Here is an 18,193-nt window from a genome sequence, read left to right on the forward strand (position 1 = left end):
GGGAGCTACTAAAGTGGATCAGGGGAAGCAAACAGCAAACAAGGGAATGAGGTGATTTCATATAGCAAAAGCAAGAGGCAACTGAGTGTCATGGGAACACAGACTCTGCAGTGACATTACCTAGGGTTGACTCTCAGCTCTTCCTCATTGTGAACCGTGGCCCTGGGCCAGTGGCCTCATACCCCGTGTCTCAGTTTCTTCATCTGTAAAATGAGGGAGGTAACAGATCCTTTCCCCAAAGATGGTGAGTTTGGAGAAAAGCTTTGTAAATAAAGCTCATAGACTAGCACTTGGCCTGTAGGGGGCGCTCTAGAGACACCAGCTGGGTGCTACTGGGTGCGAGGAAAGTAAAGAGCGCAGCCTGACTTTGGAGGGTGAGGAGGAGCCAGAAGAAGGGCCTTGCAGGGACCTAGTGGCCATCACAAAAGTGAGGACAAAGGCCCTGGGCTTGTTGCCAGGCGGCCAAGAGGGTCTGGAGCAGAGTGAGCCAAGAGGAAGGCTGACATGAGGTGACATGTGACCCCCCTCAGTGAAGCTGGTGTGACCCTCACTTTACAGATGAAACACCGAGGCCCTGAGGGGACCCATCAGTTGTGCAGAGTTGTACAGTTCCTAAGCGCAGACAGACCTCAGTCCAGCTTCCCAGCTGCGTCAGAAAGTCGCCGAGAGCTGTGCGCATGCCCGGCTGTGCTTGCTCCACCCGCCGCTTCCTGCTTGCTCCGGACTTGGTCGGGGGCAGCTCTGAGCATGCCTCAGCCCTGCCCCAGGGGCTCAGCCTGCCCTCACCCCCCTCCCCAGTCTACCCCTGGGACTCCAGTCAAGACCCCCGCGTCCCCGTTTCTCAGCCCTCTTATGGCGCCAGGGCCCAGCCACACCCGCTCCCGGCTTTGCCGGGGCAAGTCCAGCCGAAGCAACTCCACAGGCCAGCTCCCCAGCAGATCCCCCCACACTGTGCCTTGCTCTGCACACACCCTCACACCCACGCGTGTGCACACGATAAGCCAGCCCACCTGTCCGACGACTCTCTGTGCACCGGAGGCCACAAAGACATCCCTGGATCTGCAGGTAGGGACCAACAGAAGCAAAAGTAAAAGTCTGCTGACTCCCTTCTCTGGCTTTGGGGAGACCAGGCCAGAGAGGGTGTCACTAGACACAGGAGCCCAGTTCCCTGCCCTCATTCGGAAAGAAGCTATCATCCTACCCCCCTTGGCAGGGCAGCCACCGAAACCGGATCTCCTGTTGTCAGGGGCAGATGCGGGTTGGGACTTGCATGGTTTTTGTTGTTCTTGAAATGCAGAGGGGTCTGGTTGACCTCATTTGCAGAGCTGATCGCCCTAGCTCTGGGGTCTCTCCCAGCCTCTTGCTGCAGCCCTGGCCTCCTGGGTGGAATGTCGAAACAAGCCCTGAGGGGGCAAACACGGGGATGGGCAGAGATGCCCTCGCTGCCGCCAGCAGGGCTCTGTATGGTGTACACCTGGACTCCACACTCCTCAGACACCGAATGGTAGAGTGGCTCATCCACACACTCCCAGGCCATCGGACAGGGCTTCTCAAGTGAGTACTGCACCACTGGCCATAGCTGAACTGGGAGAACATCCCCCAGCCTGATAAGATGGTCATCGTGGCGTCGGCCACTTACAACAGGCCAGGAGGAATGCTCTCGTCTCACTTTCTCTGCCTCTTCCTGATGGAGAAGGCCATCTGGGATGTTGCCCCTTCATTTGGACTCTGGAGCTCTGGTCAAGGGGGTTGGAAACTCCTCCCTGAAAAGGGATATTGAAGCCCCACAGGTGAGGGAGCAGGAGGGGTAAGAAAGGAGGCGTTGAGGAGAAGAGGGCTCTCGGCTCAGGGGCAGCCTCTCTCAGACATCTCCTGCACGTGGCTGAGGCTGGAGGGTGCTGTCTGCTGTGGCATTGCTGCCAAGACTAGAAGCAATCTAAGTATCCAGCCGCGCTGAGTATTCAGGACCCACTGGCTGAGTAAATCCCAGGTCATCGTGTGATGGGATAGTACTGGATTGTTTAAAGGAAGTAAATTGAATTTGTATCGAGAGGGCCTGGTAAGTAATACTGTTAGTTGGGGGACCCGAGGAGGAAGCAGGATGGCTTTTTGTTTCTGTTTTAAATAATATTTGCATTGAAATACCTGCCTAGGATACTTCTGAAAGAACATATAAGAAACTGGAAGCTGTGGTGGGTTCTGGGAGGTGAAACTGGGAAACGGGGAGGCCCTTTTTGTCCCACTTTCACCAGCTTTGTCTTGTGTCAAAACCATAACTAGCAGCTTGGTAAAAATGCAGATTCCCAGGCCCCCGGGCCAAGGAGGACTCCGATTCCTGTGGTGAGACCCGGTGTCTGCATTCCTCTGCTGAGCTCTCAGGGTAGTTTGGGTGCTGCTGGTTCTCAGACCAATAGGGAAAGATTTGTTCCGGAGCCCCCAGCAGGGTGTGGTTGGACTTCAGAAGGTGGAAAGGAGACTTGGCCTCTGAGCATGTGGGAACAGCAGGCAGACTGGCCACAGAATCAGCTGGAGAAGGTGGCAGTGCCAAGTCCCCTTTGTTAAGCACCTGGCGGGCACCAGACTTTGTCCTAGTGCCCTAGAACACCTGCAGCCACCACTGTCTTACAGATGAGGAAACAGCTTCCGGAAAGAAATCTCTCACCCAGGGCCATGCAGGCTGAGGTCTGAATTGGCCATCTGGCCCAGAAGCCCTGGCTCCCCACCACCCGATGCTGCCTTCAAAATGCCTGGATAATACTTCCCTCTTGGAGATCATGCGCAAGGGCTCCTGGCCAAAGGCCATGTTGTCAGTAACTGGGAGAGAAGTCTGGCACCCAAGAAATCTCACTGGCTCCCAAACCAGTCTTCAGTGGCCCATGTAGATAGTGATTAAAGTTGTGGCCTTTGGAGTCAACTTACTGTATTTAAATCCCGTTTCCCCCTCTTACTGGCTGTGTGACCTTGGACAGGTTACTTGGGTTCTCTGCGTCTCGGTTTACTTCTCTCGGAAGTGCTGTTGTCAGCGGTCGGGATTCTGGCTCCCAACAACAGAACCAGCTCAAGCTTGGTGAAGCAAAAGACAGACTTCCCCGGCTTCTGTTCCTGACAGACAAGAAGACAGAGCGAGATTTAGACTGGGCCCGATGCAGGGACCTGGATGCCCTCACTGGGAATCTTCATCACCTGTCTCCTTTTCCTAGCTTGCTCTCATTCTCGTGGGACAAAGGTGACCCACCCTTCTTCCCAGTTTCAGCATAGGACTCCCCAGCACAGCAGCTCCAGTGAACCCCACATCTTCCCCCATTAGTTCCAGGAACAGTTCCAGAGTTGATGCCATCTCCACTTGGCCACACATGGGGCATGTGACAGTCCTGTGCCGATCCTTGTGCGCAGGGGAGGGGGAGGAGAGGTTTCTGATCAGCCAGGCCTGGGTGACATTCTCACACCTGGAGCCAAGAAGTGGAGTCTGCCCCACAGAACACACAGACCTGTTCCCAGATGTAGGACCTGAGCCAGCCGGAGTCGCAGGGCTATGATGGTCCCCTCATCCACTTACGTCTGGGTTCTGCTGGACATTTGTACTGTTGTCATTCCTCCTGTGGTACCTGGTGAGGCGCTGGCACCTACCAACCCAGAAAGATTGCCAGAAGGAGCTCTGACCCTAATGGTGCAGAGGAGCACAGCATGTTGGGCCCAGGAGCCCCAGCACCTCCTCGAGTCGCCTTCTGGAGACTCCTCAGCAGCCATGTCCTGAGCCCCCAGCCACCAAATCCACCGCATCTTTCGCCAGTCCTGAAAGTCCCCTGGGCTCCAGAGGACCCAGGAGAGCCACAGAGGCTCAGCTCGCTGAGGGCATGAGTGCTTCCAGGCTGAGGGCCCCCAGCTCTGCTCTGACATCTGCTAGGACATGGATTTTGGGAGGCTGGGGCATGCCCCCTGGGCTCAGAGCCCCCTCCTGTGCTGCACTGCACGAGGGGTGGAGAATGCGGGGGCCTTGGATCGCCCAGCCTCAAGCCAGCAACACCACGGCCTGTGTGCCAGCCTGGTCTGGGGGGAGTCACAGGCCCTTCTGCATCTATTTCAAGGTTCCGGATTTCGTGGCTTTTTTTTTTTTTTTTTTAAACCACCCTGCAAAGTAGGTCACCTGCTCCTCTTCCAGCCGCCTTTGAGCTTCTTTGGAACAAGGCAGATACTATCCTTTGATTCTGAGGGCATCTGCCTTTCTGGCCCCCAGTACCGCCGCAGGGGGGCTGGGTGGAGGGGGAGGCTGAGCCATTCCATGGAGGACACTGGTCCACTTGAGGCCTGGGTCAGGAAGAAGGGAGAGGAAGGAAGACGAAGGGAGAGCAAGGAGCAAAAAGGAGGTGAGGGAGAGAGGACCAAGCGGTCAGAGCCTCTGGGGTGGGCCCTGTCCTGGCTGACTTCCTGAGCTGCGAAGTTTCAGACCAATTTAAAGGGTACCTACTTGGCCTTTAAAATAGGCCCTCATGGTTCAGATTTAGCCAGGAAACCCAGCCCAGAGTGACCTCTCCTGGGAGCGGTCTCTCCTGGGCAGCAGGCATGTGTGCTGGGGAGCCAGGGCCCTTCTGAGTAACGAAGTTTTTCTTCCCAGGGGGTGGCTGGAGACCTATGACATGAATACCTCGGAGCCCAAGACAGAGCCGGAGAGCTTGCCCCCCGGAGGCCGGCCCCCCTACCGCAGCAACGCTCCCTGGCAGTGGAGCGGGCCGGCCTCCCACAACTCGCTCCCAGCCTCCAAGTGGGCCAGCCCCAGCGCTCCTGGCCACGCCCAGTCCCTGAGCCGGCCCCCGAAGCAGACCCCCATGGTCCCCTTCCGGGAGCCCCAGCCCCTGCACAGCAAGAGGTAAGGACTGATGAGGGGGCCACCCCGTGTCCTCCCGTCTGCATCCCGCTTTTGTCCTATTCTCCCTCCTCCCTCTTTTATCCAGTGTCTTTCTCCTCCCCTCCTCCTCCTTATGCTTCCCTCCCTCCCTTCTTTCTGTTGTTTCCTTTCTTTTTTTTTTTAATTATGTCAGTCGCCATACAGTACATATTAGTTTTTGATATATTGTTCCGTGATTCATTGTTTGCAAATAACCCCTAGTGCTCCATGCAACCCATGCCCTCCTTAATGCCCATCACCGGGCTCACTTATCCCCTACCTCGCTCCCTTCTAAAACCCTCAGTTTGTTTCCTGTGAAGTTTTCCTTTGGGGCCTCTTCTGTGAGGGCCCAGTGCTGGGGAGCTCGGTGTCTGAGGCGGGAAAGCCACCATACCACGTGTGATGGAAACTATGTATTGCTTGAAAGCTCAAGGGCCTGATAAGCACCAACTCCAGGGTAGTGATCACTTCCGGGGGAGGCAGGGAAAGGGGAAAGCCCACAGGCAGGCGTGTAGGGGTGCTGCCATTCTAGTTCTGGGTTAGGGGGTAGCTTTGGGAGTTTGTTTTATTAGGATGGTGCATCCCTTACAGACAAATCATCCTGTAGGTGGTATATATTTTAAAATAAAGAAAAATTGCTAAATGAAGGAATGAAGGAATCCCAACTTGTAGAGGTGCCTTCTTGCTTCCATGGCCCCTGTCGGGCCTCTGTCAGGGCCCCAGAAGCTGAGGGGCAGGCACAGCCGTAATGGGAGAGGGAGGGCAAGGGCTGTCCCTGCTCCCGGGCCCAACCCTTTGCTCGCCGCAGCTCTCCCTGCATCCTGATGGGTGCATGGCCGATGAAGCAGATGGGATGTGGTTGAGCCCAGGGGAGAGGTCTGTCTTCCATCCTCTGAGGCTACTGGTATCCTTAACTCATCCTTCCCTCTGCCCTCCCTTCTTTTTCTGTTGCAGGCCTGTCAGCTTCCCAGAAACCCCTTACACAGCATCACCAGCAGGGGCCGACAAAGCCCCTCCCTATCGGCAGCCTTCTGGGAGCTTCTCCACCCCGGGCTCGGCCACCTACACGAGATACAAGCCATCCCCAGAAAGGTCAGAGTCTCTTCGCTCTTAACAAATTAAGGAATCTATGAGAGCTGGGGATCCTTCTTCCCCAGGAAATCCACACACCCTGCAAGTTTATTTGCCATTTGATGGCATTTCTGGATCCCTGAAGGTCATCAGAGGACCTCCAGGAGGATTGGCTATTTTTTTTGTTGAGATTTAGGGCCAAGCTGCCCTGGGCACGACTCACCGCCGGCTTTTCTTGTAGCAGGATTTCTGCTGGCATGCTCTTGACCTGTATCACTTGCTTAAGCAAGACGATTTGCCTTCTGGCATAGCCACTCAGAGATCTCTCCATCTCCTAGTCCATGGCTCCGTGGTGCCGTGTGCCCTTGGTCCTCCAGGATCCTCGTCTCTGTCGGGGCAGCCCCACCATCCCCCGTCCTCAGGCGAGGGCCGTGGGCTTCCTCCTGGATGTCTCCCTTCCTCCTCCCCGCTACTGCAAAGCATCCATTTGGCCTCCTGAGCAGCTAGCTCTGCCCCCCACCCCCTCCTTTACCCCCCAGTGCCCCACCCTGGCCACCTCCCTGAGCCCCCAGCCTCCGTGCCACCTCCTATGGCCCACTCTCCACTCAGCAGCCAGGAGGATCTTTCTATATGTGGCCATGTCTGTCTCCTGCTTCAGACCCTCCCACGTGTCCCACAGCCCTCAGGACACAGCCTCAGCACCTCCGTGAGGCCTGCCTCTCCAGCCTCACTGGTCGCTTTCACTTCCCTGGGGAGGCTGTCTGAATTTCAGAGCACGCCTCCATGTTCTCCCTCTGCCTACAGTTTCTTCACACTCTTCACCCCACACTCCCCCGTCCTGCCAGCTTGAGCACTGATGCTCCTCCTCTGGGAAGCCTTCCCCGAACCTCCCCCGGCATAGATGAAGGGCCGCCACTGTGTCCCTCAGTTCCCTGTGTGTTTGTGGACAGTGGCCTTGAGCACTCTCCATGCCGTCAGCCAGGTCAAGAGTGTGTGTGCTCATGTGTGTGCACTCGTCTTCAAGCTCTGGGGCCTTCCCAGTGCGTCTTTGTGTGACCCTCATGCAGCACAGAGGCTGACCCTGGTAGGTCCTTGGTATCTATTTGATGAAAGGATGGGTGAGTGCAGGAGTTGGGCTAAATGAAACCCCCTGCTGTTAGAGCAGGGATCTGTTCACTGATCTTCAGTGTGCCTCAGGATCACCCCAAAGGGGACCTGGAAACAAGCATTTGCTAGGACCTTCCCCCCCACCTCAAGGCTCCGACTTGGTAGGTCTGGAGTGTAGAACGTGCAAGGCTGACGCTGCCGGTCCAGAGAACACATGGCAAGAGCCACTGAGCTAAACTGTTGTCAGATCTCAGCCTCCACTGTCAAATCGGGGAAAACAGACTTCCTCTTCCAGCTCCTGGCCACCACCATTCAGCCTTCATTCAGCAGGGGGGTCTCAGGCACTGTTTGAGGTACTCACTCGCTGGGGGCTCCTGTGGGGAGTGCCACTGGCTGCGGTGAAGGGAGCACCCCGGAAATCGTGTGCACCCCGATGAGAGCGCTGGTAGACTAAGTCCCTGGAAGAGGGAGCCCAGCCCAGCCCCAGAGGTCTGTCTAGTCTGGCTGCCTGGAGGAGGCAGTGTTTGAACAGGGCTTTGAGAGGTCCCCAGGAGTTTGCCACAGAAAGGAAGGAGAAAGACCTTCTGGACAGAGCAGAGGCCACAGGCAGGAGTAAGCGGAATGGTGTGAAATGCAGGAGGAATGGAGAGGAGTTTGGGGTGTGGAGGCCCCTGGGTGGCAGCAGCGGCCGAGACTGGAAATGGCAGCCAGTACCCAGTGATTAGCCAAGAACAGAGGTGGTGGGATTGATGTTACTGATAAATCCGGGGGGCATTTATTTTTTTCAAAGTCTTGGTGTCCCTTCCCTTTATTATTAATTTTTGAACTTTCTGAAATAATTGTAGGTTCACAGGAAGTTGCAAAGAAACGTGCCGGGAGCTCCACGAGTCCCTCACCCAGCCTCCCCCATGCAAATAGCAAAGCAAGACATTGACATTGGTACAGTCCATAGAGCTTATTCAGAATTCACCAGTTGCACGTGGACACGTGTGTGTGGTGAGTGTGTGTGGCTCTGTGTGGTTTTGTCACATGTGTGCTGTTGTGTACCCACCACCACAATTTGTACACTGTACCCTCCCCGCAGAGCTCCGTCCCGCTACCCCTTTAGAGCCACACCATTCTCTCCCCCATACTTAATCTCTGGCAACCCTTAATCTGCTCTGCATCTCTAACTCTTGCTATTTTATAACTGTTATATAAAAGGAATCACACAGTATACATCCTTTGGAGATTCTTTTTCACCCAGCATAATTTCCTCGAGGTTCATTCAAACCCTTGTGTGTATCAGCAGTCAGTTCCTTACTGCTGAACTGGATTCCATGGTCTGGAACTAGCCCAGTACGGATAACCAACCATTCACCCTTCAGAGGATATTTGAGTGGTTTCTGGGCTTGGGCACTTACAAACATGCACCTTCTGAACATGCATGAAAATAAATTTTGCTTTCCCTGGAACAAATGCCCAAGAATACAATTGCCTGCCAAGATACGGAAACAGCCTAAACTTTCATTGACCGATGAATAGCTAAAGAAGATGTGATATATATACAAGCCATGGAATGTTATCCAGCCATAAAGAAAGGAAGTCCTTCCTATGGATGAATCTGGAGGTTATTACGCTTAAGTGAAAGATATCAGACAGACTAGGACAAATACTGGAATGGTGTCCCTTATACGGAGAATCCAAAAAAAAGTTGTTGAACTCCTAGAAAAGACAGAGTAGTGTGGTGGTTGGCTGGGGTGGGGCAAGTAGGGAGATTTGGGCCAGAGGGGACAAAGTTGCGGTTACGAGATGAGTAAGTTCAGAAGATCTAAGATACGTATAGGCATGGTGCCTCAAATTAAGAATTCTTCACCAGGCATTTGAAAACTGCCAAGAGTAAACTTCAGCATTGTCCCCCAAGACTAGATGACTCTGTTCCAGGAGAGATGGGTTCATTAACCTGATTGTGGTTATTGCTTTGCACTGTGTATGTCCATGTATCACTGGTTATCACTAGTTATTCTATTAGCCATGTAAGGAGGTCTTGTCGTGTTAATTTGCATTTCTCTAAAGGCTGATGGTGTCCAGCATCTTTCTGTGTGCTTATGTGCCAACTGTGTATCTCTCTTTCTTTTTTTAAGATATTATTTATTTGACAGATAGAGATCACACGCAGGCAGAGAGGCAGGCAGAGAGAGAGAGAGAGGGAAAGCAGGCTCCCTGCTGAGCAGAGAGCCCGATACGGGGCTCGATTCCAGGACCCTGAGATCGTGACCATAGCCGAAGGCAGAGACTTAACTCACTGAGCCACCCAGGTGCCCCACCTGTGTATCTCTTTGGGAAGTGTCCATGCATGTCTTTTGCCCATTTTCTAACTGGATTCAACAGTTTTCAGCTTTGGAGAGTTCTTTGTATATACTAGACACGAGTCCTTTGTCAGCTGTGTGACTTGCAAATATTTTCTCCCCGTCTTTAACATGTTCTTTCATCTCCTCAGTAGGGTCTGTAGCAGAACAAAGGGTGTCCACTTTGATGAGGTCCAAGTTACATTGCTTTCCTCTGAGGGTCCACGTTTTTGGTGTGAAGTCTAAGAACTCTTTGCCTAGACTGGGGTCCTAAAGATTTCCCTTTTTTCCCCTAGAAGTTTTATTTATTTTTTTTTTTAAAGTAGGTTCTACACCCAGCATGGGACTTGAATTCACAACCCTGAGATAAAAGAGTCAGATGCTCCAGCCAGGTGTCCTTCTATGTTTTATCATTTTGTATTCCGCATTGAAGTCCATGATCCATTTTGAGTTCATTTTTACATAATGTGACAGGTTTAGGTTGATGTTACTTGTTGGCCTACTGACGTCCAGTTTGCTCCAGCACTGTTTCTGGGAAAGGTTCTCCCTCTTCCATCACATCGCTCTTGCTGCTTAAAGCAATAGATCACTGAAAGGGGAACTCAGTTGGACATGTTTGTGTGGGTCTGTTCCTGGCTCCCTGGTCTATTCTGCTGAGCTGTATACGTGATCTTGGTGCTCCCAAGCACTCCACAGGTGGGGACTTAATTATCCCACATGACAGAGGGGGGTAGCAGGCTCCATGAATCCCCTTGGTCAGGGTCACTCTTCCAAGAAGTGGCCAAGTCAGGATGGGAACCCAGGCCCATGCAATTCTGGAGAGCAGACATTGACCTGAGCAAGACTTGTCCTAACAGAGGACTCTGAGCTTATTCTCCAAATCAGGGTGACATACAAGGTCCCTCCTGGGGTCCCAGCCCCACGGTGACACTTCATCTCTGTCAACATCAGGGTCCCGAGTTTGGCAAAAGGGTGCTAGCATGGTGCATCCCCTCCAACCTCAGAATTGTCATTCACAGCCAGTCACCAGCCTGTGGCAGGAGGCCCAGGAGCCGGCCGGGGCTGTGCCAGTGGCCTTTAGTCTTAGGTCCTTTCCCCTTTCCCCTTTCCCCTCCGCATGGCCGCCCGATGCCATCCTGGAACCTGTGGGAGCCCAGCCAGACATTCCCACCCAAACCTGGACACCCCCAGCTTGGGACTCTGTCTCCTGCTGTCTCCGGCAGGCCTGCTACTTGCCGAATTCATCAAGCTTGTAGGGTTGTGGGGGCCCGTATGCACAAAATCTGTCCCAGGGCCCATCTTAGATTCCGTGGGAAACAGGGTGGTAAGATGGCCTGCCCTCTGTCAGCCCCATGAGTGTGGGCCAGTGTCTTCACCTCTCTACACCTCGGGTTTGCTCCCATATAAAATGTCTGTCCCCAAGCAGCACTGAGAATGTTCACGGAGGAAGACCCTGTAGAGCACTCAGAACTGGGTCTGGCACACAGTAAGTGCCAGGCCCAGTTAACACTGATGACCATTACTGCCCCGCGAGTGCCTGTCCTGGTGGCTGGGGGACAGAGGCTGGCAGATGACATCCCTGTCCTCGGGAGTTGGCCACCCTTATTCGCAAAGTGAGCAAAGCACCGAACTTTGTATGGAGCATTAGGACAGAATAACATGCCCAGCGCAGCAAACCTGCCCGGCTGGACTGGATCCCAGATGTTTGCTCATGGGACCAGCTAGCGGGCCTTCTTTTTTTTTTCTTTCCCTTTTTTTCCTGCCAGCTCTATAGAGTTGTATATTGGTGAGGGGGCATTTGACTGCAGGACAGAAAAGCTAACTCGAGAAGGCATGAGGCATCAAGGGAATGTGTCATCACATAGTAGGTCCACAGGTGGAGCGGCTGTAGGACTGGTGTATTCTTTAGGGAAGACCTCAGGGACCTGGTTCCACTAGTGACTCATGTTGGCTCTTGGTGCCCCCGACAAAATCAGTGTCCTGCAGAAAAGGAGGGAAGAACTTCTTTTGGTATCTAAGAGGAAGGGAGCTGGGTCTTTTTGCCTCCCCTGAACCATCCCCTTGCAGGTCACATTGGACCTGCATGACTATCTTCAACCGTCAGGATTTACTCAAGTTGCATGATTGAGGGGTGGCCACCACAGGGAACCCTGGGCTTCCTCAGCAGAGACCAGGAAGGTTAATGGTTTTTGGTGTGGCTGCCCATCATGGCTATATCATCCATCCACCCTCTCCCCGGTCATCTGGGAATTCACCCGTGCGTTGTCCCGTCAGTCCCCGTGGGAGCCTGGCAGAGCAGGCTGGAGCCCTTCCCTCCAGAGAGGCTCTTGCCCATGTCACATCTGTCTTGGTACTCTGCTCTTTGGCCACAGAGGAAAGTACCATGCTCAAAGCCAGTACCCTGGTAGCCCAAGCAGGCTGAGCCAAAGGATTCCCTGCCTGCCTGCCCGGGTCAGTAAGCACAGCAGCTTTTCCCAGATAGTGCCAGAAACGTCGATGAGTTTCTCACTGAAACCCAAACCCTTTCTATCTGATGTGGTGTCATCTTCCAAGAAAAGATAGAAGACATTAACATTTCTCAGATGAACTTGAGGACAGCTCTGGTCTTTTCCTCTGGAGGTTTTGCCCAGAACCATGCATGCTGAGATAAATAATGGGTCCAGATTTCCAGTCTCTTGTCCATGCCTTGACTGTGATCGAAATGGCGCCAAATGGGGACATATCTGCACCCCCAAAGAATGGGCAGCATAAGCCAGTCAGTTTCCCTTAGGCTCACAAGGTTTTGTTTGAGAATTATGCAATTGCACAAAATACAGATTGTCTTCATGCAGGACAGTAGCTGAGCGGTAGAGCCTGGTGAAACCCTTCCAGGTACAGGTGGAGGTACAGGTACAAGAGGAAACAATGACTCCGACAGGACATGCTGGCAGAGACCTGGGCTCCCTCACCCGAGCTCTGCCATTCTTGGCCTGTTGCTCCCCGTTCTTACAGTGGCTGCTGGAGCTTCAGCCTTGAGGAGGAGATGAGGCAGAGGCACCCACAGCACACTTGCAGATATTTCCTGAAAGTCACACATGACGCTTTCATCTCCACGGCAAGAATTGCAGGAGAGCCTGAAAATGCTGTCGTTGACCGGTTACATTGCGGCCCCGGATACGGCCGGCGTTCTGTTACAGAGGCAGAAGCGGGGTCTAGACACTGGGGGAGCCTCCACTCAGGCCTTGTGCCGGCTGACCCCAGCGGCCATGGCCGTTTTCCTTCAGCACGCAGGTTTTGATCCAGACATCTCGAGAAAATGGAATAAACACATCGACCCTTGAATTCCCTGCCGTGGTAACTGGGGCCGCATTATCTACCAGCAGTTGGGCGACCGTTAAGTCAGTATTGTGCGCAGCTGTTCATTTTCTTGTTTTGGCCCTGTCTTGTCTTCCTTGCCTGGAGGACTTAGAGGTCAGGGTTTGGGCAGAAACAAGTTTTTCCTCCCTCCACCCCCACCCCCCACATCCCCACCCCTCACCCCCCTGCAGCCCGGCAGACAAAGCCTAGGGGTTTAGAGTTAGTCTTTGTGGAAACAGCCCTGCCTTGAGGCTGGCAGGACAACCCTGGAGTTGCAAGTATAGACAAAAGGAACCGAATGAGAAATCACAAAGCCAGCTCTATTAATGGGAGACTTGTTAAGTCTTCCGAAATCCAAGGCCTGTGTCAGTAGGGCTCTTCTGACTGCACATAGCTGGGATCCGGCCGGCTCCAATACCGTACGAGCGTATTCTCTCCCAGAAAAGGAGTCTCAGAAGTAGGTCAGGCTCCGGGAAGGGTGACTCTAGCATTTCGGCCACAGTATCAAGGCCCCTATCCCTCCCACCTCTTGTCTTCCGCCCTCAGCAGCGGCCACCTCCTCAGGCTGGCGGCAGGAGGGCAGCAGCAGCTCATGGTGTTCTGTCTGGCCCCAGCGACACCTGGGGGAAGAAGAGCAGCTGTCCTTCCTCATCCTCTCTCTGAGGACCCGGGAAACTTTTCCTGGAAGCCCTCCCAGCACCCTTGCCCCATGTCGGTCACAAACACCCAAAAACATCAGTGGCTTAGATCAGCCAAGGTGTGTCTTGCACCCACACTGGAGGTGACTCCACTTCTGGTTGGCAGGGGACCCCTTGGGACCCTGGCCGCCAGGGCAGCCACTACCTCCAAGTCACTTCCTCACAGCTCCCGACAAGACCAGGCGTAGCCCCGACCCAGCCTGTCGCAAGGGGCTGGAAGTGCAGCCCCACTGTGTGCTTGCCAGGGGGAGGGCCAGGTGTATTTTCTGAGAGTCATTGTGGCTCTTCTATGCTCTCACGTCAGATTAGCCAAACTTGAGTCCTTTGCCTGTCTCTGAACCAACCCCAGGCAGGGAGAAGGGTTCCGGTCATGATAGCTCTGATCTGAGGCCGAATGGACATTGGACGCGCCCTTAGGATTCACTCCAGGGTGTGGAACTACAGGGAGAGCCTTCTGCCTTCTGCCAGTTTCTACCCTAGATCTCAGCCCTCCCTGCCGGTGAACAGAGCCAGCCTCCGGGAGAATCCATGTTCAGGAGATAACTTCGGTATTTCATCCGTCCTATAATCCTGTGAAGTAGAAGATGTCATTATCCCATTGTTCATGGGGAAACTGCAGCTCAGGCTAACAAGCACTTGCCTAACCAAGGTCACGTAGCTAGGAACGGATGAAGCTGGGGTTTGAGCCCCACTCTGCCTCATTCTGGAGCCCAAGTGTAAGCTGCTCTCCCACAGCTCCTTCCTCCAACAGAGGGACAGGCACAGAGTCCCGGCCCACTGGCCAGTTGTCACAGCTGTGTCTGTGTCAGCCTCGGGCTTAGGGTCGGTCTTCTGAGGAAAGGTCTACTGCGTCTGCCTCACGACAGTTGGGAGACTGCAGCTCAGGGCTGGGAAGGGACTGTCCCCGGCTGAGAAAGGGGCCAGGCCTCCTGTGCCTACAGATGCTTCGGCCCCAAGACAGGCCTGCGAGGCAGGGCTGCTAACAATAGCTCACCCCGACTCACAGCCAAGAAACAAGCCCCCTGAGGAAGCTGTGGGTAGGGCCTCCGCCCTGGTGGCTTCGGCCCCTGCTTCCCCGGTGGACCCTGCATTGCCTTCGCTCCCTGGCACGCTTCCCAGGCGAGACTCATTCCTGACCCTCTGCTAATAGCACGTTTCCAGGATTACTCATCTAGCCTCCCCTCCACGCGGAGCCTCCAGTGTGTTTAAAACCCCACAGCGAGCAAGTCTCTGGCTCAGGTGGTTTTTGTCACGCCAGCCCTTCACCCTGTGCTTGCCTCTCACTCCCCTGCAGGTATGCGGCCGCCCCACACCCACTGCTGTCTTTTGACCCCCACTTCAGCCACGATGGGATGTCCAGCGGCGACTCCTCCTCGGGCGGTCTGACCAGCCAGGAGAGCACCATGGAGCGTCAGAAGCCAGGTAGGGCCTCCCCAGGCCGGCTGCGCCTGCCCGCCTGGCCCAGCAGGACGGCTTCCCATCCGCCAGGGGACACCCCTCCTCCTGTCGGCAATGGATAGAACACAAGAGGAAGCTGCTGGAGCCACACATGAGATTAGGGAGGTCACCTGAGAAAGCAGCAGGGACCCAGGAGCCCGATCCTCCTCCATCCAGACAGGGCATCGGCCTATGGCGTTTGCTCGGGAGCCCGCATGCAGATGTGTGGTGCGGGGGTGGCGACCTCCCAGGGAAACAGCTGAAAACGGACTAAAAGCAGAGCTGCCAGGGGAGCAGAACCAACTGTGTTCTGAGGATTTTCCTTACATAAAGCTTCTTGTGCTCGCTTCCCACTGTCGTGGCTGTACGGCCAATACCGAGACCAGAGCCCGGGTCCTCAGTGTGCAGCAGGGATAACATGTCCCAGAGTGAATGCCCCACACCCCACCCCCAGGCAAGAGGCCCACCTCGGCCAGCCTCCCAAAGCCCCTCCCAGTCAGCACCCCCAGAGGCCACCCTGCCCAGCTTCTCACGGCCAAACTTAGTTCTGCCTCATTCTGCATTTCACATATACGAAGCCACCCCCCGCTGGCTAGACGCATCATGTGTGCGTGTCTGGCCTCTGTCGCTCAGGGTCGCGTTCTCGAGCGTCAGCCTCATGCTTGTGTGGAACAGTGCGGTTTCCGAGGCGTATCCCATTATATGAACAACCCACAGTTTATTAGTCCGTGCTGGCGTTGATGGACATTTGGGTCGTTTCCAGCTGGGGACGGCTTAGAATTGTGCTGTCGGGAATATTCTCGAATCACACTTCGGTGGTGTGTCTGCCTGGGAGCGGAATGGCTGGGTCACATGCTGAACGTTCCAAGAAGCTGCCACACCTTTTCCCAGAGTGACAAACAATGTCACGCTCCCACCAGAGACAGGAACGACTGAGTTGCCCCATGTCCTCACCCACGTTTTCACTTCGGCCATTCTAGAAGTGAGCACCTAGTGGCATCGCCTTGTGGTTTTAATGTATGCTTTTCTGGTGCTCGATGAGACCGAGCATCTTCTCGGTCTGTTTATGCTGCTCTGTGTGATGATTAATCGTGAGCATATACACTTAGATGAAGATTCGATGTCATTCCACACAACAAACTTGTAGACCCTCTGAAGCCTGAGAACTACTAAATGAGTGGGTGGGTTCAAAAGAAAGAAAATCAGTGAAGCGTCCAAGAGCATTGACAGACGGGGGAGGCATGGAGCTGTCCTCTTAGACGTTCGCGAATTTCCAGGCAGCCCAGGGGGATGATCACGTCAGCATGTCACCAGCTCCCTCAGGGCAGGGAAGCGTTTGCATGTCCCAGGATAAGTGGCCTGGGAATTCCTTGGAACCCCAACGCCTGTGGTTCCCTTCAACCAGGGAAAATTGTTGAATTTCGGGCAAGCAGGTCACCCTCCCAACCTCGCTCTCCCTTCTGCTCTAGGGCCTGCAGACTTGGCTCGCTTCCCTCGGTACGGCCCTGCCCACCACGGCCACTGCCCACGATTCTGTGCTCTCTGCTGCAGCACACACGGGTCTGCATCTCTTTCTCCCCACCCCTTCCAGAAAAAGAAGAGCGTTCCATGGTGGTCTCCTGACACCAAAGTGTAAAACGGGGAGGACATTTTTCCAGTGTTCACCCAAATAGGGTGTCACGGAAACTCCCCATTGTCCTTCCCTTCTCTTTCCTTTCCTAGAGCTTGGTTCCCCGTTCACTTCCTTGGGATTGTTACGAGTTAACTTAATAGCAGCCCCCCTCCTCCCCACACAGGAATCAGGGCAGTCTGTGTTTAGAAATCGTCATGAAGCCTAGAAACTGCTCAAGACGTAGAGACAAGGCAGTTCAGGCTGGGGAGCCAGACATGGGGAATCACCCAGATCAGAGGACGGTAATCATAGGCACAGCAGTATGATTCTGCATATGTGTTAGATGCCTGGTGCTATACTCAGTACTACCTGTCCCCTCTTTTTTTTTTTTTTTTAAGATTTTTATTTATTTATTTGACAGACAGAGATCACAAGTAGGCAGAGAGAGGCGGGGAAGCAGGCTCCCCACCAAGCAGAGAGCCTGATGCGGGGATCAATCCCAGGACACTGAGATCATCACCTGAGCCAAAGGCAGAGGCTTAACTCGCTGAGCCACCAAGGTTCCCCTCCCCGTGCCCTCTTAACAAGGGGGAATTATTCTAGCAGAAGAGCCAGGAGGTCACCAGGGGCTGGTCCAGAGACCCAGTGAAGGGTTCAGTTACCAGGGTCTGTGAAGGGCAGAGTGGAGGCCCCTGGAATAGCCCAGAAGGGAAGAAATCTAGCCCTTCATCTCTCTGTTAATTTGACATGTCGCTAATCATAAACTCCGGACTGGGCACCAGGGACACACAGTGGGAGCCAGAGAGGCACGTTCCCTTCCTTCTTGGAGCCAACAGGCCAGTGGAGAGACGGGCAACAAACAGGCACACAGTGATAAATGAGCACCAGGAATGCTAACCAGTGGAAACTATAATACAGTGCTGAGAGAGAGATGGTCAGGGTTTGGGGGAACCTCTGAGCAAATCACATTTCAAGTGAGGCTAGAAGAATGCAGAGGAGTCCGCTGGGAGGAGAAGATTTAGGGGAAAGAGAATAGTCAGGGTATACTGAGGTAGCCGTGAGTATAGGAGGAACAGTAACAAGGCCTGTGGCTGGAGAGGTGACAGAGGCTGAGGTCAGGGAAGTGACAGGGCCAGAGCCTATGGGGAGGTCTCTGTCCTTTGCTCAAAGTGGGATAGGGGCTTGGTCCTTCCAAGCAGTGGAGGGATGGGATCTGACTTGGATGTTCACAGGGGCCTTCTGGCTACAGATTCTTGTAGGGTAGGGGTGGGGGTGAGGGAGATGGGCAGGTTCTAAAGGTAAAGTTGACAGAATTTCCTGATCTTCTACATGGATATGGGAGGCGGAAGGCGGGTGATATCGGGGAGCCACGTGGACTGAGCAGGAAAGACAGTGAGCGGTGGAGATTTGGGGGGAGATAAGGAGTTGGCTTTGGCCACGTTCAGCAGGAGGCATTAGGAGGCAGCTGTACAGACAAGTCTGAGGTCAGGAGTAGTTCGGGCCAGTCCTCTCCCAGGAGTGGTCTGGGAGAATGGGAATCACCAGTGTAACAGATGGGAGTTGAGGCTGGATGCAGCTACTGCAGGCTCGGCTGTAGAAAACATGGTCTCCGGGATGATCCGGCCACCTCCCAGGAAACCAGTACCTCCTGAGCCTGTGGGATGCTCCACAGAGGAAAACCGTCTCTGGAGGTGGCAAAAGTGGATGAAATGGGCAGTCTCCT

General features: G+C 54.2%; 1 protein-coding gene across 4 annotated transcripts in view; it reads left to right on the forward strand.

Moving 5' to 3' along the window:
• The window catches only part of SIPA1L3 (signal induced proliferation associated 1 like 3), a 237,337-nt gene that overhangs the window by 172,049 nt on the left and 47,095 nt on the right, over window positions 1-18,193 (forward strand). For all 4 annotated transcript variants that reach the window (XM_044256522.1, XM_044256523.1, XM_044256525.1 and 1 more), the window contains 3 exons: window positions 4,613-4,864; window positions 5,837-5,974; window positions 14,716-14,843. In XM_044256522.1, coding sequence (XP_044112457.1) covers window positions 4,613-4,864; window positions 5,837-5,974; window positions 14,716-14,843 — 518 coding nt within the window. The remainder of the gene's footprint in view (window positions 1-4,612; window positions 4,865-5,836; window positions 5,975-14,715; window positions 14,844-18,193) is intronic.

This window comes from Neovison vison, chromosome 7, assembly GCF_020171115.1.
Source record: "Neovison vison isolate M4711 chromosome 7, ASM_NN_V1, whole genome shotgun sequence".
Classification (NCBI taxonomy): Eukaryota; Metazoa; Chordata; class Mammalia; order Carnivora; family Mustelidae; genus Neogale; species Neogale vison.